The sequence below is a fragment of the Dromiciops gliroides genome, chromosome X, assembly GCF_019393635.1.
Source record: "Dromiciops gliroides isolate mDroGli1 chromosome X, mDroGli1.pri, whole genome shotgun sequence".
NCBI classification, from domain to species: Eukaryota; Metazoa; Chordata; class Mammalia; order Microbiotheria; family Microbiotheriidae; genus Dromiciops; species Dromiciops gliroides.
Window position 1 is genome coordinate 62,633,099 of NC_057867.1, and position 19,702 is coordinate 62,652,800.

The 19,702-nt window shown below is 40.2% G+C and overlaps 1 protein-coding gene across 9 annotated transcripts in view; it reads left to right on the forward strand.

Annotated features, from left to right (window-relative positions):
* Nucleotides 1-1,097: 1,097 nt before the first annotated feature.
* Nucleotides 1,098-19,702, forward strand: part of MTMR1 (myotubularin related protein 1) — a 71,643-nt gene continuing 53,038 nt past the window's right edge. Inside the window, exons 1-5 of one of the 9 annotated variants that reach the window (XM_043973826.1) lie at nt 1,098-1,455; nt 5,497-5,602; nt 15,526-15,549; nt 16,157-16,183; nt 17,815-17,868. In XM_043973826.1, the coding sequence (XP_043829761.1) occupies nt 1,325-1,455; nt 5,497-5,602; nt 15,526-15,549; nt 16,157-16,183; nt 17,815-17,868 (342 nt within the window). In that variant the 5' untranslated portion in view covers nt 1,098-1,324. The remainder of the gene's footprint in view (nt 1,456-5,496; nt 5,603-15,525; nt 15,550-16,156; nt 16,184-17,814; nt 17,869-19,702) is intronic. The other 8 variants (XM_043973816.1, XM_043973817.1, XM_043973819.1 and 5 more) reach the window with 8 other exon arrangements.

The window sequence follows — 19,702 nt, forward strand, 5'->3', positions numbered from 1 at the left end:
GAGAATGGTACTCAAAGTGAAGCTTGAAGGGAGGTAGGGATTCCAAGGGGCAGAGGCCAGGCAGAAATGGCTCGTAGAGAAAATAAAAGTTCAGAGGTTTGGCTGGAACAGAGTGGACGTGGGGATATACAAGATAAGTCTGGCGAGATGTGTGGGATCAGTCTGCTAAGGGCTTCGATGCTAGACAGGGGAGTTTGTACTTTATACTGGGGGCATCTTGGGAAAAATAGATTTACAACTAGATGCACCTTGGGAATCAGAGATTTAAAAGTAGAAGATGTTGTAGCTGTCATTGTATCCATCCCCTATATTAATTACTGAAAAGATAAAGGGGGGGGGGGGCCAGCTAGGTGGCGCAGTGGATAGAGCACCGGCCCTGGATTCAGGAGTACCTGAGTTCAAATCTGGCTTCAGACACTTGACACTTACTAGTTGTGTGACCCTGGGCAAGTCACTTAACCCCAATTGCCTCACCAAAAAAGAAAGAAAGAAAGAAAGAAAAGATAAGGGAACTGAGGCTGAGAGAGCAGAAGGGACGTGGCCAGGATCCCTTTCCTTAGCTGGGGCTCTTCTTGAGAGGGTTTCTCAAAGCAATCATTGCAGGTAGCAACACCCCCATCCAGGCTGCACCCCCACCCTCAGGGCTTCTCAACTTTTTGGTGTCCTGAACCCTGTGGGCTGTCTGGTAAAGACTATACATAGATTCCTCTGAATCATATTTTTAAGTGCATAAAATAAAATACATAGGATTACAAAGGAAACCAAAGGTTACTGAAAGTAAAAGCATTTTTTCCCACCCAAGTGTTTGCACTGAAATCGATCTGCCGGCTTCAGGTTAAGAACCTCAGTGTTCTCAACCCCAGTGTTCCCAGAAGCAGCCCCTGGGGGGAGGACAGAGATACCCAAGGTGGGCTCTCCTAGGTGTGGCCAGTCCCGGGGGGAAAGCAGAGGGTCCAAGGTGGGGCAAGAGCATCCTGGCGGGAGGCGGGGAATTCCCGCGCGCGCCAGCTCCTCCCTCCCGGCTCGGGGAGTAGCCTCCCCTGCGGGGGCCAGGCAGCGCGGGGCCTTGTGGGTAGCAAGGAGTCGCCAGGTGACTGCTAATGGCGGCGGCGGCGGCGGCGGCGGCTGGGCTTGCGGCGGGAGAGCCGCTGGAAGAGGCTGCCTAAAACCGTCCCAGGCGGACCGCAGGGAGAGGCCGGCGGCGCCTGGCGAGCCCCCCGGCCGCTTCCTCTTCCTCCTCCTCCTCCTCCCCCGCCCGTGCAGCCCCCTCGCGGCTCGCGTTGGCGAGGCCCGAGCCGGCCGCCCCTAGCTTCGAGGCGCCGCCATGGATGCGGGGGCGCCGGGCGCGGACGGCGGAGGTGGCCTGGGAGGCTTCGGAACCGGCCGGAGGCCTCCCCGGCCCGTGGGCCCCCTCGCCGTGGTTTCGCGACAGCCCAGCGTGGAGACCTTGGACAGGTGAGGCTGGGCTGGGGGGGGGAAAGGGCGGAGGGGGGCCCGGGGCGAGAGCGTCCAGGCCGGTCCCCCCACTTGTCCTGCCTCTTCTGCGCTGCCCCTTCTTAGGCATGCAGGAGGACTTCCTGCCTTGGGACCCCCCTTTCTGTGTTTTAGCTTTTATGGGGCACCCCGCGCCCCCTCCTCCCCCGGCCTTCGGCTGGACCTCCCTCGGTTCGTGTCCGGATCTGGGCCAGTAGCGGGGGATGCTAAGAAAGGCGAGCGCTCGCTGTGCTCCAGGTGAGACTGGGAGCCCCGCCCCACCCCCATTCCCACCTGCTGCCCCTAATCTCGCCGAGCGACGCCTCCTCCCTTCCTTTGCCCAAGTAACTTGCTCTTCTTGCTCCAACCTCGGGTTGCTGGCGAAAACCTCCTTGTTTGTCCTCCTTACAAACCTCTCTTCCGGCCCCTGTTTGTTTATTTAAGGAAAAGAAAAAGTATTGCAAGTTTCAAATGGTGCGTTAGTATTTTGTTTCGGGCGGGGGGCGGGATTCGGATTAACACATTTTTAAAGATAGGTTGTTGGACTCTCATCTTTCAAAGCCATTTGTGAGAGGAAGGAAGCAGATGCTTTCTTCTCAGAATGAAACTTCTTAAAGTAAGTTCATTATGCTCATCTTCATGTGGCATACAAGGAATCTGCAACAGAAAATTACCTATGCAATACGAGCGCACTGAACAACAAAAGCAAAGCCCTGGGCTGTCTTGGAACCTGATTCTCTGATTCGCCCACTCGTTGCTATTTCATTGACAGCCCTGGCATTAAAAAAGTATTATAAGGAGGAAGAAAGTAGAATTGAAAACTTGCCAGTTTTTGGATATTGACTTCCTATGTCTTAGTCATCCCAAAGTGCTGAACTTTAGGGAGTTCCCAAAAAAGCGAGCAACAAGAAAAACCTCTTCACTTTGCTATTGTTTTACTATAATTGCACTTCCCTCTCTGGTTGCCTCATAAAAAAAAAAAGATTACCTGTGAATCTATTGTTTACAGCTTATTTAACGGTGAAACTAGAAACTTTAATAATCCATGCTGTGAATTTGTGAGTATTTATGCATACTTTTCTGTGACTTTGGACACTTGGCTAGCAGGTTTTTTCATTATAACTTGTAATGACCAGGAATTGAGTAATTAGATCACATAATTGCAGATCTAGAGGAAGGACCACAAACACTCTTTAAGCAAACTTCACTTTTTATATATGACTAAAACCAGGATTGGTTAACAGCAGAGCCAGAATAGACCCTTCCTTCTGCATGCTAAGTCTGATGTCCTTTCAACGAATTTCTTGGAAATGGTTTGAAGAATGGAACCACTAGAAAAACAGCAATCCAAGCAACAGTGTGAAAAAGGAAATAAATAGGACTTAAGGTTAAACAGAAAAATGCAAATATGCCCTTTTCATGGTTTTTCCCTTTTGCTGAAGAGGAGAGCAGGTAGAAATAATGATCTAGGATAGGATGACTTTTTAAAAATTATGCCAACTGATGCATTATTGTTCAAAGATGTAAGAGATGTGCTTTTGGAAGGTTTCTTTACTCTGACAACTGTAAAGTTAATACCTCTTTCCTCCTTCGTTTCCTAATGAATTCTTGTGTGGTTGGTTATATATGCTAACAGACCTTGCCATCTGTATGATGGGGAATTACAGACCGAGCTGGAATGAAACTTAATGGTCTTTTAGTCCAACCTACTCGTTGTACAGAGGTGGAAACTGAGGCTTCAGAGAGATTAAGTAAATTACCTAAAGTTGTCCTGCTAGCAAATAGCAGAGACAGGGTTTGAACCCAAAGGCCTCTGATTAGAAATCTAGGTAGGTCTCTTTCCTTAATGCTACAGTATACCTCAACCTAATGACTTGTCAATGAATCAAATGAACAAATATATGGAAACTTTCTAAAAAGCTGGTTATGTTAAAAATAGCATAATGCATGCTGGCACTTGGAGGAATTGTACTGCTGGTTAGAAGTAGAAAATGAAATATAGCCTGGGGTTATCTTGGAATCTAAATTAGCTTTCAAATAAATATAGAAGTCACCAAGCATTTACTGAGCTCTTCCTGTGTACCAAGCAGTGGGCAAGGTGATGGGGATAGAAAAACAAAAATGAAAGTAAAAATAAAGCAGGAGGAATGTCTTAGCATGGGATGGAACGGATACAGAAATAAGAATATACAAAGCAAATACAAGGCACTGTCATTAGGTGGAAGATGACATCAGTATATAAGAGGGAATCAGTAATACTGATTTAGGAGGTGGTGCCTGAACTGAGCTTTGCAGGAAGAAGGTGAGGCAGGAACAGGAGACAGACACCCCGTGTAAAGGAACAGAGACTGAAGATGGAGTGTTATGTAAAGAACAGGAAGAAAGAAGGCCAGTTGAGCTGGACCACAGACTGCAAGAAGTTTCATTATGTGTACTAAAGCTGAATTCTGGTTTGAGACAGCTTTGTAAAGGGCTTTAAAAGGCAGGAGAGTTTGTGTTTTGCCCTCCGTGCAGGAGGAAGCAGTGGAAACTTATTGAGCAGGAAAACCTATGCATTAAGAATTTCCCTTTGGCAGCTATGTGGAGGCGAGAATGGAGAGGAGACCCAGTAGGAGGTACATAGACTAGTCCAGGGAAATTTGATCTAGGGGTGGCCTGGGAGTAGAAGAAAGGTCAATATGAGAGAAGAGAGACTGGCTACAAGACTTGGCAGTTGACTAAATAGGTTCCTATACAAGCAATAATGAAAGCAGGACACTCTTGCTTAGGGAACTTTTCCCCCATTGGACACCCTCCTCATTGTTTATGGAGTGCTATCGCCGAATAGATGTTGATAATTAAGGGGAATGGGAGAGCACGTCTACATTTTTCTTTAAGGTCAACCAAATTTGGTATTACACCTAGAAGGCAAGTGCTACTGCTCTACTAGGACTTAGCATACCTCCCCTAAAGTCCTATTCTCATCCAAACATTGAGTTGGCTGTGTTTTCAAAAGCTCTCTACACCACCAATGGAATACAAGTTCCGGCAGATACACTATCAAGCATGAAAAGCTCCGACTATGAGACTGGAAAGAATCTGCCATCCATGGACCAGTTTTTAAGGGAGGCTCATCACCAGAGTATCAGCCACAGCAACTCCTGAAGGCCATCTTAGGTTTCAGGGAATGCTCCAGAAAGGTCAGCTCCTGGGAGTGTGCTAGCATTGTACTTAGCTTTCATGGGGCCTTTCAACTATGGATCATAAACATTTGGATGCCTGCTCGGTGTAGAATTATTTTGTTAGTTTACACAGCTTGTGATTCACTCAAATTGACATGTCCCTAAAATATCCAGTTTTTCTAGATTCTAGAATAATAGGAAATTTACTGAATACCATAATAGCAACAGTGAGCTGGGTGTTCATAAGCTCAGTTTTATCTGCTTTTTGTAGACCTGAGCCTTAGGTGTATGTGTTCTATTTGAGGTCGCATTTTCTATAAATGCCTTCTTTTTTTCTTTTCCTTTTTTTTTTTTTTTTTAGGGGTAAGGGGAAATTAATTGATCTGTGATTTCCTAGAGAACTCCCTACCCACGCAAGGTTCTGCCTCCTCTGCAACTTTGTCTTCAGGGGCTGCCATGGGCACTGAGAAGTTTCCTGGGTTACCTTTACTGTGGTCCAATGGCCAGTGTGTGCCATTGGTTGAGACTGGTCCTCTAGCCTCTAAGCCAACACTGCCTCTCAGAAGTGACATTGGCTACACTTTCTTTTTCACAGAAATCATAAGTATATACATTTAAATGTGGAAAATAATACATAAACTTGTCAAAATCTTTCGATGAAAATTTACATATTTGAGTTAAATAAATTTAAATACAAATGACTAAGGCCCTTCAGTCAGCATTTCAATTCTTAAATTAATTCTAATAATAGATAAGTGTTCTAGAAAACATGCATCTTGCCTAGATATGACTGTATTTAAATTCACTTCCCCTTTGAGAGCCAATATAATTTGAAAGATTTTAATTACAATCTTTCTTTTAGCCCTACAGGATCCCATGTTGAATGGTGCAAACAGCTAATAGCTGCTACAATTTCTAGTCAGATTTCAGGGTCAGTGCCATCTGAAAGCATATCCAGAGATTACCGGGTAAGTAACATTGCTGTCTTTTCATTGTCCTAGCCACAGAGTAACTACTTAAGTTTTCTTCCCTACCCTCCGTAGTCAGTTGAGTGGACCCTTGACAGATTGTCTCCAAATCAAATGCCTTTTACTTGTTAACATGGTGACAAAGTTGCTTTTGTTCATGGTCTAGAGCTTCAAAATGGGGGGGGGGGGGGACAAAAAGAAAACCGTCATGTGTTACAGTAGCTAGATCTTCAGAAAACTTGAACTTGGTAGCTTGACTCCAGTTCTAATACTAATAATTACTCTTTTTGCTACTACCTTTCAGAAAAACATCATTTTGTTGTGCGTAAATTAATTTTCTTCATAAGTGTTCTGATTTGGAGAAATGGTTATTACCTTAATTTGAAATTTTGTCTTTGTACTTAAGTACTCTGTGTATGTGGCTAAATCCCACCAAAACAAAACTTGAATTATGTTCTTTACATGCGAAACTAGAGTTTTCAGAAAACCACAAAATTCTTACACAATCAGCCCAGAAAAGTAATATATGGGAAGCTCTCTTTTTAGTACCCATTGAAGTGGTTAAATTTCTTAATCTTTCTTTCCCTTCATCATATGCATTCAGTTGCTTAAAACACTTAATTTTTCCCATGTTCTGAAGTTATGAATGGAGAACAAAAACCTAAATTGCCTATGCCCTGGTTAAGGAATGAATGAATGTGTGTCTTAATGTCAGTCAATACAAAATAATATTAGCAGATTCACTAAAGATGGTTTTGTACTTCTTTTGTCAGTTATGATCAAACTAAACTTTATTTATTTCAGGTGTTCATGCAAGCTCGGGAGATACTTGGTTTTCATACGTGGGAACTAGATTTAGTAGCCAGAAGCTCCAAATCTCCAAGAGTCAGTGTAGCCTAGGGAGTCGGGTGCTGAACTTGGAATATGGAAGATCTGGGTTTCAATACTACCTGTGTGGTGCTGGGGAAGTCACTTGACCTCTCTTGGCTTCAGTTTCCTCATCTGTAAAACAAAGGAGTTGGACTTCATGGTTTCTGGGGTGCCGTGAACATTGTCACAAAAATCATTTTTTACTGATGTTTTACCGGCCTTTCATGATTTTTCTTCTAGCTCTTCCCTTATCCCCTGACAAAAGTAATTGAATGAGATGCATTTGTATAGAGCTAAAAGGAGCTTGGGTCGTCTGACTGAGATTTAGCCAACATGTACTATGGGGGGGGGGGGGCGGGGAATGAGGGTTAAGTGACTTGCCCAAGGTCATGCAGCTAGTAAGTGTCAAGTGTCTGAGGCTGGATTTGAACTCAAGTGCTTCTGAATCCAGGGCTGGTGCTTTATGCACTTCACCACCTAGCTGCCCTCTCCAACATGTACTTTTTTTTTTTATTGGATAGAATTTTATTTTCCAAAATATATATAAAAACAAATTTTGACATCAATTTTTTAAAACTTTGTGTTCCAACTTCTCTTCCTCAACATGTACTCTTTTATTTTTTAGTGAGGCAGTTGGGGTTAAGTGACTTGCCCAGGGTCACACAGCTAGTAAGTGTTAAGTGTCTGAGGTCGGATTTGAACTCAGGTCCTCCTGACTCCTGGGCCGGTGCTCTCAACATGTACTCTTGAAGAAGAACGTTGCTGCAAGTGACAACACAAATCCCTGAGCCATTGAAACTGCACTCAACAGCAAGCAATAAGACTCCCTCCCTGTTAGCCAGTTTTCATGCCATCCACCTTGATAGAAGTATCGCAAAAGTTGGAAAGCACTGCCACCTTGGGCAAGGACATTGAAAGCAAAGACATGTCCAAAACTGAGTAATGGGCTCAGGACCCTCTGGTACCATTATACCTAACATTATACTTAGACTGGCAAGTGATAATTTTCATTGTTGGTGATTTTCTTGTTAGTCATTTCCAACCCTTCATGACCCCATTTGGGGTTTTCTTGGCAGAGATACTGGAGTGGTTTGCTATTTCCTTCCACAGATGAGGAAACTGAGGCAAGCAAGGTGAAATGACTTGCCCAGGGTCACATAGCTAGTTAGTATCTGAGGCTAGATTTGAACACAGGGTTTCCTGACTCCAGGCCTAGTACCCTATCCATTGCTGTGCCGTCTAGCAGCTGTTAACAAGTAAGAACTGATAATAATGTTGTTATCATAGGTAAATAACTGAGTGCTCTGTGGGTTACTAAAATGTTAAAGTATGCCCCCAAATAGTCATTTAACATTGATATTTACAGGTCAGCTGACCATTCTAAACTTTTAACAAAGCAACTAAGTTTGTTTTTAATCTATTTTAAAAATTGTTATCAGTTGGTTTTAGTTTCCCTAGTCAGCAGTTAGTGTTAAGATATGTAGGCTCTTCAGTAGTAAGGAAGTGGAATTGCAAATATGTATCCTGGGTCGTGGTGGCACCTCGTGCTTAGTGTATAGAACAAGGACTGAAAGCAGTAGAATCCCAGTCTGCAAACTGGGTGGTCCCCTTCTCATTTGGTGTTCTGGCTTCTTCAGAGAGCTCTAACAAAATCCAGGAATGATTTGCAAGGTCAAGTTTGCATGCCGGTTTATAGAAAGTACTTGAACAATTTAGTGCCCTGAAACAGTATGCACTGGGTTATGGGTGAGGACCTGTCGGACCTACTTTTGATTGGTCCCTGCATCCTTTACATCTCCATATCAGCTCTGGAGCCCTAGGTTTAGTGCCTTGAGGAATAAATCTCTAGGGATCAATAATTGTCCCTTGAAATGAGCTCTTTTCCATGTATGCTACTTGAAATGCACTAAGTTGGCCCCCCCAATTAAACGTTTCTGTGGAATTTAGTATCGATGATAGCTGTGAAGTCAGGTGTCTAGGTTATGCAGAGCACCTAAACCTTCCCTTGAGATGTTATTGCTTCAAGTTGCCAACACTGCTTGAGGCTTTTGTTTGCCTTTCTTGGTGTATGGCCAGCGGAGTTGCTGATGATTCTATTGCTCTGACACATATTCTTGCAAGTAAACACCGACAGATTTTCAGCTGGATAATCGATAATAATCCTAGACAAGAACATTAAGTAATTAAAAATTGTTCATCTAACATAAATTGAGTCATAAAGGAAGAAAAGGGAGTACTTGGGATAGTAAAACCAGAGTAACATAAGTGCATTCATTAACATTCGTTAACATTATTTCATACTAAAGCTTGACTATGACAACTAGGAAAAAGTATTGTGGTATTAACCAGCCATTAATCTTTATGCGTTTTTCCAGGCTGATAAATTACATTATCTAGCGCTCCTATTTTTTTCTTTTTTTTTCTTTCTTTCTTTCTTTTTTTTTTTTAGTGAGGCAATTGGGGTTAAGTGACTTGCCCAGGGTCTCACAGCTAGTAAGTGTTAAGTGTCTGAGGCCAGATTTGAACTCAGGTACTCCTGACTCCAGGGCTGGTGCTCTATCCACTGCGCCACCTAGCTGCCCCTAGCGCTCCTATTTTTAACAATTTTAAAAACAAGCCTAGAAGATTTCTTAACTCTAGGTCTGAGCCTTAGCACTAGTGAATGTTATAGTTGCTAACCCTTCTACTAAAACCAGTACTTTTAAGAACTATTAGTAAAAGGCCACCCAGGTGATGGTTCCCTTTGTATGGCACATAAAGCTAGGCCAGGGAGGGCATCATGCTGTAGAAGAAAGAATGCACTGGGCTGGCAGTCAGAAGAACTGATTTCTACTCCTGGATCTCCAGTTAGTTAATGTTGAAGGAGTCTCCTCACCTCCATGGGCCTCATTTTCCTCCTCTGTAAACTGAAACAAGACCAGGTGCTCTCCAAAGTACCTTCTAGTTCTAAAATCTATCATGTTTTGGTATCTCACAGGAGAATCCAGCATAGTTATTACCTACCTCTTTTTATTTTATTTATTTATTGCCTACCTCTTTTAACCATCGCTGTTCACAGTTGCACAAAAATGTCCCAAAGAGGCAACTGTGAAGGTCATCCAGGACGGTAATCAAGAAGAGTTTGTTGAATTCAAATGCTGAGGGAAACTTAAAAGATGAGGAAATATTTCATTCAGATTTAAAGCACACAGTTGAAAACACAACCATTATCAACTATAAAAATGCTTAGTCATAGTTTAGAATCTGACCAAAGGTGAACAGATGATGACTATTTGGCAAGAAAGGAAAAGCCCTCTGTCCACCCAACTCTGTTGGCTTCTGACAATTTTAACAAAGAATTGGAAAGTAGGCTAGGGATTGCTGATAACTTTAAACAAAGAAAAGGTTCCAGGGCACAGAGAGATTTTGTTTAAAACCTCCCAGGCAGTCATGAAATGCTTTAGTCAGTGTTGATGATAGAACAGGTTGAGAAGTGTACTTGGCCATCGTGCTGCTGCTTGAAGCCATGTGCTGTGGGTTTGACATGAATTGGGCTCCACCATTTATTTTTGGAAGGTTTTAGTTAATTCTTAGGTCTTACAGATATATCTACCCTTGCTGTCCTCCACCTGGGAGCTAGCTAGTTCTGTGTTTGAACAGTCTAGCAACTAGTGTTTTTGTGTTAACTACACACAAACAATATGTCAGAGAAAGGCTCCCTCTAGTATTCCTATCAAACAAGCTCTGAATTGGAAGGCTCTTCAGAGGTCATCTAGTCCAAAGCTTCTTAAACTATGGGATCGCACAACTGAATGTGGGCGTCTCAAAAAATGTGGCAGTAAATTTTAGATTTGTAACCCTATTTTATATACCTCTTTTTTATACCTTGTAAGAGTATCTCAGACAAGTGGGTCACCCAGCCTCTGCTTGAAGACCTCCAATGATAATCTTTTGTGACTCCTATTAACATACAAGGTACTCTGCATAACAGATAGCATCCACTTGGGGTTTTGCTACAGCAGAAGTGGCAGAATCAGACTTCCTTTCCTAAAGAAGTAGCAGCTGGAGAAACCTGGCCCTTATGTAATTTTTGGAGGGCATGTTGCCTTGCTCTGAAGGTTAAGTCCTGCTATTTCTCCTTCTCGTGGGCCAATATCCTTTGGAAATGCACTTGAACCTTTTCTGCAGTGTTATGGACTAGATTTTGTTTTTTATTCCTGCAAGGGTTTTTCTTTACATAAAAGAAAACAATAGAGAAAGGATGCCATTGTTGACCATTATACATTTTTATTTTCACTCATTTTAAAATTTAAGGTCAGAGTAAACCAGCAAAGTCCTTTGGTTTTTTGGTTTGGTACTTTTCCATTTCTTTCCCCCCTGCCCCTGCCTTTTTTTTGATGGGAGAATTCATTCTTAGGGTAAAAGTCTTCCCATCTGCCAAGACCCTTTTGACTTTGTTAGATCTAGCATGCTTCTAGTCAAGCCAAGGTTATGTGATTGTCTCCACGTAGATCAGTTAAGCTTTGCACAGAGGAGAACCATCTCATTTCCATGCACTACACAGCTAACTTTGGCCAGAGGTCCTCCAGATGTGAGCCACTAGTCACAGAAAGATTGAGGAAGACATTTGTAAATGGCTCAGCATGAACCCATTCCCACAACAACTGAGGAAGTGTGTGCTGACTCTGGGTCAGTGCAGTTTTTTCTTCCTCTTTTTTAAAAAAATTGACCCACTGTTTGGGCATAACATGCCCTTCCCAACATGCCCTAAACTCCCCCCTTCCCCAAATTACATTCCCTCCAAACACTTAAGCAAAACTGCCTAACAGTGTGATGGTGACTGAAAGATTTAACTCTGAGAGTTTCATACCAACATTGTCCTTTGCCATTTGTATCCAAATGTAAATAATTATATGCTGCTCTGAGAACACCCTTTAGTGATATAAAGCACTGGTAGCTAACTTCAAACAAATAGAAGTAGGGGTCCCAGCAACTGATCATTGTTTTTCTCTTCTGCTCTCTTCACCTGAAAAGGTGCTGGATGTTTATTTAAAATCACCTGACAACAACATTCAGTATCTTTTCAAAGATAAACAAAAAACCACTAACAAACCCAGAGTCAGAAGCCTGTATTGTATTTGTGTAACTTAGTAAAGTTCTCTTAGATTAATGGTGTAGAAAAATGTTTTCTCAATGCCTGTCTATGCCCTTTATGAAAAAGGAAATCCGTGTTCAAGTTACCCGGAATTTCTTGATGATTTACCCCGTGACTTAGTTTCATTCACTTTTCCTAACTCTGTAGCCATTCCTTGAAAAACAAAGTAAGACCCTGTGTGTGGCAGAGAAGCTGGAGGGCTGGCCCAGAGTCAGGAAGAGCTGGCTTCAAGTCTTGCCTTCCACAAGTCCTAGTTGTGTGATCCTGGGCAAGTCACTGAACCCTCAGGGTTCCAGACACTTTCCAAGATCCCAAGTTGCAAAGCCAGGGCTGATCCTGCATTGTTAGAGGGGTTTTCCTTCACTGATGACATCAGAGTATACACATCCCCACTCATTGGCTAGGCTAATCAAATAAGCTGATATTTGTAAAGCACTTAGCCCAGTACCTGGCACATAGTAGGCACTTAAGAAATTCTTACTCCATCCCTCTCCCTTATCTGGGGAAAATCTGTTTTGTTGTTTTCAACCACTTTTTTTTTTCAATGTGTCTGGACACTTAAACCAGTTTATTTGGAATTCTTATGGCTTTCATTAAAGAGGCTGCCAGTATTCACTGATGTGATTCAATTGGAATAGCATTAAATCGTGCATTTACTTATCGAGTTACATGGTATATCCACCACCCTCCTTCCCCCCTCCGCCCTCTGAGAGTAGGGGCTGCTTTTTGTTTCATCTTTCGATCCTGAGCACTTGGCACGGTGCCTGGCACATCCTGGGTGGGTAATATGTGCTGCTCAGATTATGTGGCTTTTAAAGTAATTTGGGGAGAACCTTACTATCAATAAAGAATCCTCTTTTGGCCTCTGTGACTCTGGGAAATACCTTAGATGAGCAAGTGAGCAGATATTTCCTGCTTTTACGCCTTGCTTCATGTCAGTATTCAGCAAGTCATTGAGCTAAGTTGATCTGTAGTTGCAACTCCCATAGAATTTCCTATTATTTTAACACATGTATGGGATACACGTAGCTTTCATGCAGCATTTATTCTCTGGAGTCAAATGTTGAGTTTGATTCTCTGCACTTAAGTTGCATGACAATAGAACTGTAATCTACTGTAGGAAATCATGCTGTTTGTATCACAGATAGCCTTGGTGCTACAGGGTGTCATAGAAATGAGGAAATTAGTGTGGAGGGTGCTGCTTGCTGTCATCCTCTTCTTTCTCATTTTCCAGAGTTGACGACTTGTTTAAACGAGTCAGGGGTTGGGGCAGATATCATTGCACATGATGTTGTATTATCTTTTTTTCTTTTTTTGTTATTTACTTTGACCTTTGCTCCAATTAGTCGATAACCTGACTATATACAGCTAACAGACAGTCATATCGAACTGGAGCACTAGACCTGAAGTCAGGAGTTCATATCCCACCTCACATGGTAGTCGTGTGACCCTAGGCAAGTCACTTAACCTTTCTCAACTTCATTTTCCTTTCTGTAGGGGACAAAGATAGAGACTAGCTCTGTGATTTAATTGGTATAGGTAACTCCCAGGTGACTATATGCCCTCTACCAATGCAGGTTGGCACCTCTTCTGCAAATTGTCAACTTAGAGAGTTTCCCAGATCTCCCAAAACTGCTCTAGGAAGTATGTATGTGTTAGAAACAGGACCTGAACTGGGGTCTTTCTGGATTTAAATCCACCTCTCTCTCCATTCTGCACGCTGGAGATGACAACAGCAGCTACCTCCCAGGGATGTTGTGAGGATCAAATGAGATAATGAAAGGAAAGTGCTTTGGAGCACTCTACAAATCCTAGCTACTATCATTCAGGTCTAGTTAGTCTCACTTTGTGTGATGTAATGCGTTCCTTGCTAGTTGATTTCCCTTTGTTTCTTGAAAAAATTGTCTTCATGATATAGAAGGCTTATAAGGATTCTCCAGGCCTTCGAGTTCTTTGCTCCTTTGATCTCACACCATATTTTTGCATCAAAGCTCCACTATCAAGGTCTGTGTTAACTTAATTTGGATTGTCTTTGCAATTTCTCTACCTCTTCATCCTCGGGAACCCCAGCTGGCAAGTACACTCCAGTTTTCTTCTTTGGGATCTGTTTGTTCTTATATGGAGCTATGAGGTGAGACCACCAGTGTCCAGTGGGATGAAGTTCCCTATGGCCTTTATGTGCAGCATGAAAATAATGGTCTCATTCACTTACCTAAGATGAACATCTGGGAGTTGAGCTGTCTTTCCATTCAGTCGCAACTTCTTGTCTTCTGGTTTTATTTCTCACAAGAATGCCAACATGGGTGAGGTCCCAGTAGTGGGACTACTTTGGGGACTTCAGACAGAGATCACTCGTATAGGAAACTCAAGATTAAATTAATGCTCGGAGACACTCAGGTGCTTCTTAGCATCCTTTTCTGCTTATGCTCCCTGGTTCCATTGCCACACTCAGAACAAAAAGGGTCCAAAAACTGTTACTTTTTTTTTATTTCATTCATCACCAAATGGGCAACCTCTCTGCTTTCAGCTAGGCTGGTCTTCAGATGACAGTTGGTTATTAGGCCTATTTTTTTTTTTTTTAGGTAATACTTAAGATATAGAAAGGACTACGTAAGTTGGATTTGTTTGCCATTGGGCTTCAGTTCAGACTCAGTTAAAACATTGATTAATTTAAAATACTTTAAATAATGATTGCAGATATTAGTCAGAATCATAGAGGTTTTTAGAATTCAGTTCTTTACAGTCATGTCATCTTTTTTAATATTTAAATTCTTCTTGGTTATCTACTTCAGTTAAGAGGAGTAATAATACCCTTAAGCTACTCAAAACAAATGTGGCTGGGTTTTTCACTGAACATGTAGGAACTGGAGCATAGGGTTGTATAGTTCAGAACTGGGGGACAAGAATTTTAAAACTCTGCCCAAGACTAAGGTTTTGACTTGAGTAGATGTGTAATCTCATTTCTGGGTAACGTGCCTCTGATAATGACTTCCTGAAACTTTGTAATGACATTTCAAGTAGCTACCACTCTACTGGAGTATTATATCAAAAACCATTATAGCTGAATTACCCATGGTCCTCAGGAGAATCTCAGCTCTTTGAGGGAAGGACCAGTTTCTTTTCTTTTTTTTTTTTTCTCTGTTTCCTCGGGGCTAACACAATAACTAGTACAAGGTAAACATTTAATGAATTCTCAATGAATTGAATTGTTGAACTTAAAAATGACTCACTCGTGAAATATCTCAGATTGCTTAGGACAGGGATTCACCTCTCCACTAACGTTGGGGACCCCTTCCCACCTATTTCCCTATTATCCCGGGAACCTCAGCCAAGGTATATTCTTGACATCTTGAGTTGCAACTCAAGATAAGGTTTCATGGAGTTACAATGTGATGGTGATTTTTATTTCTACAGTACTATTGGTAGAGTCTCCAATAAAATGCCACGGTAGGTAGTCCAGAAATGTTTGTTATATCGAATTCTTAATTTATATCGGGGTGGGGGGGGTGTTTCTGAGGTACTAGGGTAATATTTTATATATGTGTGTCTATGAGGAGAATGTAGTTTAAGTTCCACTAATTTACAAATTAATTTTCAGGCATGACTCAGCTTTAATTAAGCTGAGGATGGCCTGAATGAGCTCTTGTTAGAAGGGGTTTAGATGTGCAATGAGGTGTTTTACTTGGGTTTACCAAGAGAATTCGAGGTCCTTGAAGGCCAAAACATTCATTTTTTTTCTTTGTACTTTGCACCTAGTAGGTACTTGGTACATGGCACATGGTAGGTAATTGAATTGGATTGTACTCTGGAGTTGGATTTTCTTTCTTGATTTACAGTGTTTGTATGTTGTTGCCCATAAACTGCCCAACCTGCTGGTATTTCTCGACATTCTGATGACATTCTGTGTTTTAACTAACAGGTTTTCAGGAGGCCTGACATCAGGGTAAGGATACATTTGCCTTTCAGCAGATCGGCCTCCTGCCTGTTTGTCTTTTGTGCTTTATTGAAATTTTTTAGTCCTTTGAGTGTTTTTTACTTTATCAACAATTCTATGAGTTAATCAGATCAATCTGCTCTGCTATGTCATAGCTTTAAATGTTGCAATAGAAATGCTTTGTTTGTTACAATGTTTTATGTGCTAATAAAAGCCAGTATATGTAAAGTCATATATTTAAGTTGTTAGAAATGTGTGCGACTGAATATTATTACATGAATTCTGACCAAATGGGTATGCATGACTGATGCTTACATGCCTAGGAGTACAGAGTGCTGTATTATTATCTTTATTGTATCATCCTTGCTATAGAACTGAGCTACAGAAAAAGGGTTAAGTGGGCTTCATAGCCAATTTCAATAAAGTTTTAATTTGGGTTAATACATGTCAAATCGTTGGATTAATTTGACACTGATTTTGCAGGTAATTTTAGCGTCCTCAATCTTTACCTAGTGCTTTTGGGGAATATTAATTAGCAGGGAATATCTTTAGTAGTGAGTATAATTAGTAGAGTGTGTTTTGTTTTTTCCATCCTTTTCCTGCCCCTTCTCTTCAGAACACCTATAAAACAGGAACAAGATTGGTAATGTGCATGCGTTTTCTTATTATTGTAAAGTTGCTTACATTTAATAATGGAGAGGAAGAGAAATGTAAAATTTAGCAACAGTGGTTTAAAGTTAATCTCCTTTCCATTCCTCAAAATTATTTGGATTGGGATAATCTTAACCATTTTAATGAGTTAATATCTTCAACTTTTATAGGACAATGAAGAACTTAAAATAAAACGTTTAAAGTTCTTATTACTTCAATTGGTTTTTCATTATTTCTCTTTTTCCCCACCAGTAAAAGTGCCTTTCACTTAATGAGAATGTTTCCTTTTTCTTGTATTGGTCCATATTGTTATGATACAAGATTTTATTTGGTCTTCATAATTGCATGGACTTTGAAGTGCTGTTGTGTGTGGGGGAGGGGAGAGTATGTGTTTGTGCATATGTTTTCCTCTGAAGAAACATTATTAAAAGATAATTCTACTTTGCTTTATATTTTAAAGAATGAAAATACAAAACTCTTGGCCGAACGGAAATATATTCTACGATTTTGAATGGTTTTGGTTTCTGTTTCATACTAAATTCAAACTAATGAACAAAGTATGAAAATGTGTCAGTGTTGTCATGATATGTGCTGGTATAGTTTAAAGTTTGGAATAAGAAGTCCATCTAACTCTTAACAACTCCTTTGGTGTAATCTTTTTTGGTTTTAGATGCACAATTTTGGTAGTGAAACTAAATTTTCCTTTAAAGTAGACAAATCTGTCATTTAAAAAAAAACCAACTTATTTGGCCTCATAGAATTGACATTGCTTACAAAGGGATTATAAACTTACATTCTTCATAATATCTGTTTAATTAAGAGTTGGTCTGTAAGGAGATCATATTGGGAACATAAGCTGTTCATAAAGCAATTGGAAAGAGTTACCTAAGAAAAGTAAATTAGACCTTTTAACCATTCCTTTGAAGCATATTGTTGTCATGACAGAAACATTTAATATGGAATATGTAAAATGCAGTATTTAATGTATTTTTTAAAAACTTCTGCAGAATACACAGTATATCATCAAGTAAGTGGTGTATGTGTGTATATATATATATATATATATATATATATATATATATATATATATATATATATCTTCAGCAAAATTTGCTGCTACCAGCGAAGGTGCCTGCCCATGCAAGTAGGCAATAATTTAAGTATATTTTGGTCTTTAAAAACACAAATTTCTTGGGGTTTCTTTTATATTTTTTGCATGACTTTCCTCTTCACATAGCTTCCATAATGTGCTATGTTATCTATTTTTTGAGCATGTTATGCTCATTACTTTGCGTTTTCTTTATTCTGGAATTGTGTGATTTTTAAAAAGTGTATTCTTTATGTCATTTGAAAACCATAGTGTAGGTTTGTTCTTTTACCCTCCTCCAGCAAAGAATAGTTATACCATTTTAGATAGATGCTACAAAGTATGTCCATCAAACTGGGTCTTTAACTCCAAGGGGGAAAAAATTGTTATGAGTTACAAATCTGTGAAAGGTGCTAAGTTTTACACTCATACTGTCTCTTTTGGGGGGGAAAAAAATTCTGTCCTTTCACCTGTTTGTTTGCACGTGTTTCTCTCTTTTCCTCTTCTCCGTTCTTGTTCATGCACCTGATGCTCAGCAGGAGGTTCAGGACGGACACAATGGCTATCATTCTGAAGCTGGAGCTGATCAGGTGGCAAATTTTACTTTTTTGTTGTGTAGCTACTGATCCTGTGCTTAGAAACCATTTTATTTTCAATTTCTGGAAGAGCAAAACTTGCAAAACCATTGTCCCATTATAGTCATTCCCTCCTTTCATTTCTAAGTTCAGTAGAACCCCATTATGACACAACTTATCCAAATGTGTGTCTTAAGATTTGTCAGTGGAAATTTCCATTCGTGTATAGTTCGATCAGTTGGATAAATAATACTTATGATGATGACCTTTAAGTACTACAAAATCCTGAAGTGCCATGTGAATGAAGAGATTTAAATTAGGTTCTGTATAGTTTCAACGTGGGCTGTCCTGTTTTTGGTCATCTATATTTGGAATATAGGACATTTTTATTAATCAGAAATAATCATTCAAATATGTGAGTGCCTGCTATGTATACCAGGCACTTAGGGATATGCAGAAGTCCCTACCCCCAAGGAGTTTACATAACCTTGTTGGGATGGAATTATAATGAATAATTCAAGAGACTACAAGTAAATGTTAAATTGGATTGAAGTTCTACAGTAGTTTCAAGGAGAAAGCAGACCAATGAAAGCTGTGCTAATTAGGCCAGACTTCATGGAGGAGGTAGAGCTTATCCTAGGCTTTGGGTAACAGGTAGGATTTGGCTATGCAGAAAATTCCAGGTAAGGGGGCAGGGACAAAAAGAAGCGAGACTATGCCTGGCAAGTTGAGACCAAGTATTTGATTAACCTGAAAACCCAATTTTTCTATCCATGATAAACAACAGAACATGTGAATCTGGGGCCACCCCAAGTCAAATCATGTCCACTAAACCAAAGCCATGGCAGATTCTTGTCATTAAAAGCCTCATAGAACACCCGATATAAGTTCTCTAAAGGGGTTCCACTGCACTTAGTAAGTGTAAGTTTTGTTATAATCTCCAGTTCACTGTCTACTAAAACTTTAATTTTCTAATTGTACTTTATTTAAAATCCTAAAGCTAAACTTCTTTGGTGTTTAAAATGAACCTTTTATTGGAGGTATCTTAAAGCATTGTCATTATCTCACTGGTTTTGTTTGTTTCAGTTTTGATGGTATATTTTTCATCCTTTTAAAAGTACATCCCAGCTTAATTACTAGTAATGGGATGTTTGCCTTGCCAATTGTCTCACAAAGACATATTCTTATCTTAAGTGTCCCAGATAGGTGTGTGGATGTTTTTCTAACTAATTTGGACATAGTGACATGAAAATTCTACATTTCATATAAGTCACTGGCCTGTGTCTCTAGAGCATTCTCTTAGTGGGACATCTCTTTAAAGGATCTGGTGAACTCTCACAATTGCCTCCAATCACCGTCCTTTCCCATCTTCTGTATTTCCTTGTGGTATCCTTTTATGTAGAGTAATGGCTTTTAAGCATTTGTCCTGTCAAATTTTGGTGTGACTTACTATGTAGTTCAAACTTAACATTTTATTCATAGCCCCCAGAAAAGTTATAGTTCAGTAAAATGGAACGACTCATTTTTGTTCTGTATGTAGTACTTGTTAATAAGTGTATTTAAACAAGCACTCCACATTTATTCTGAATACATTTGATGCAGTAATATTGAGTGACTTAATTTAGTTTAATAATGTAAAATATTTCAAAGCAATTTAAAATTAAATATTTGATTAAGATAATTTTCTCTGTTACTGGGGCATAAAGTCAATTACCAATTCATGACATCAGTTACTGAAATCTAAATTTTATTAGCACATGTGTCTGGATTTTTTTTTTAGTGTTCTTGAAAACTGACATATTAAAAGTGTACATACAAGCTCCTCCTTTTACTGTACTCAAAATTTGTT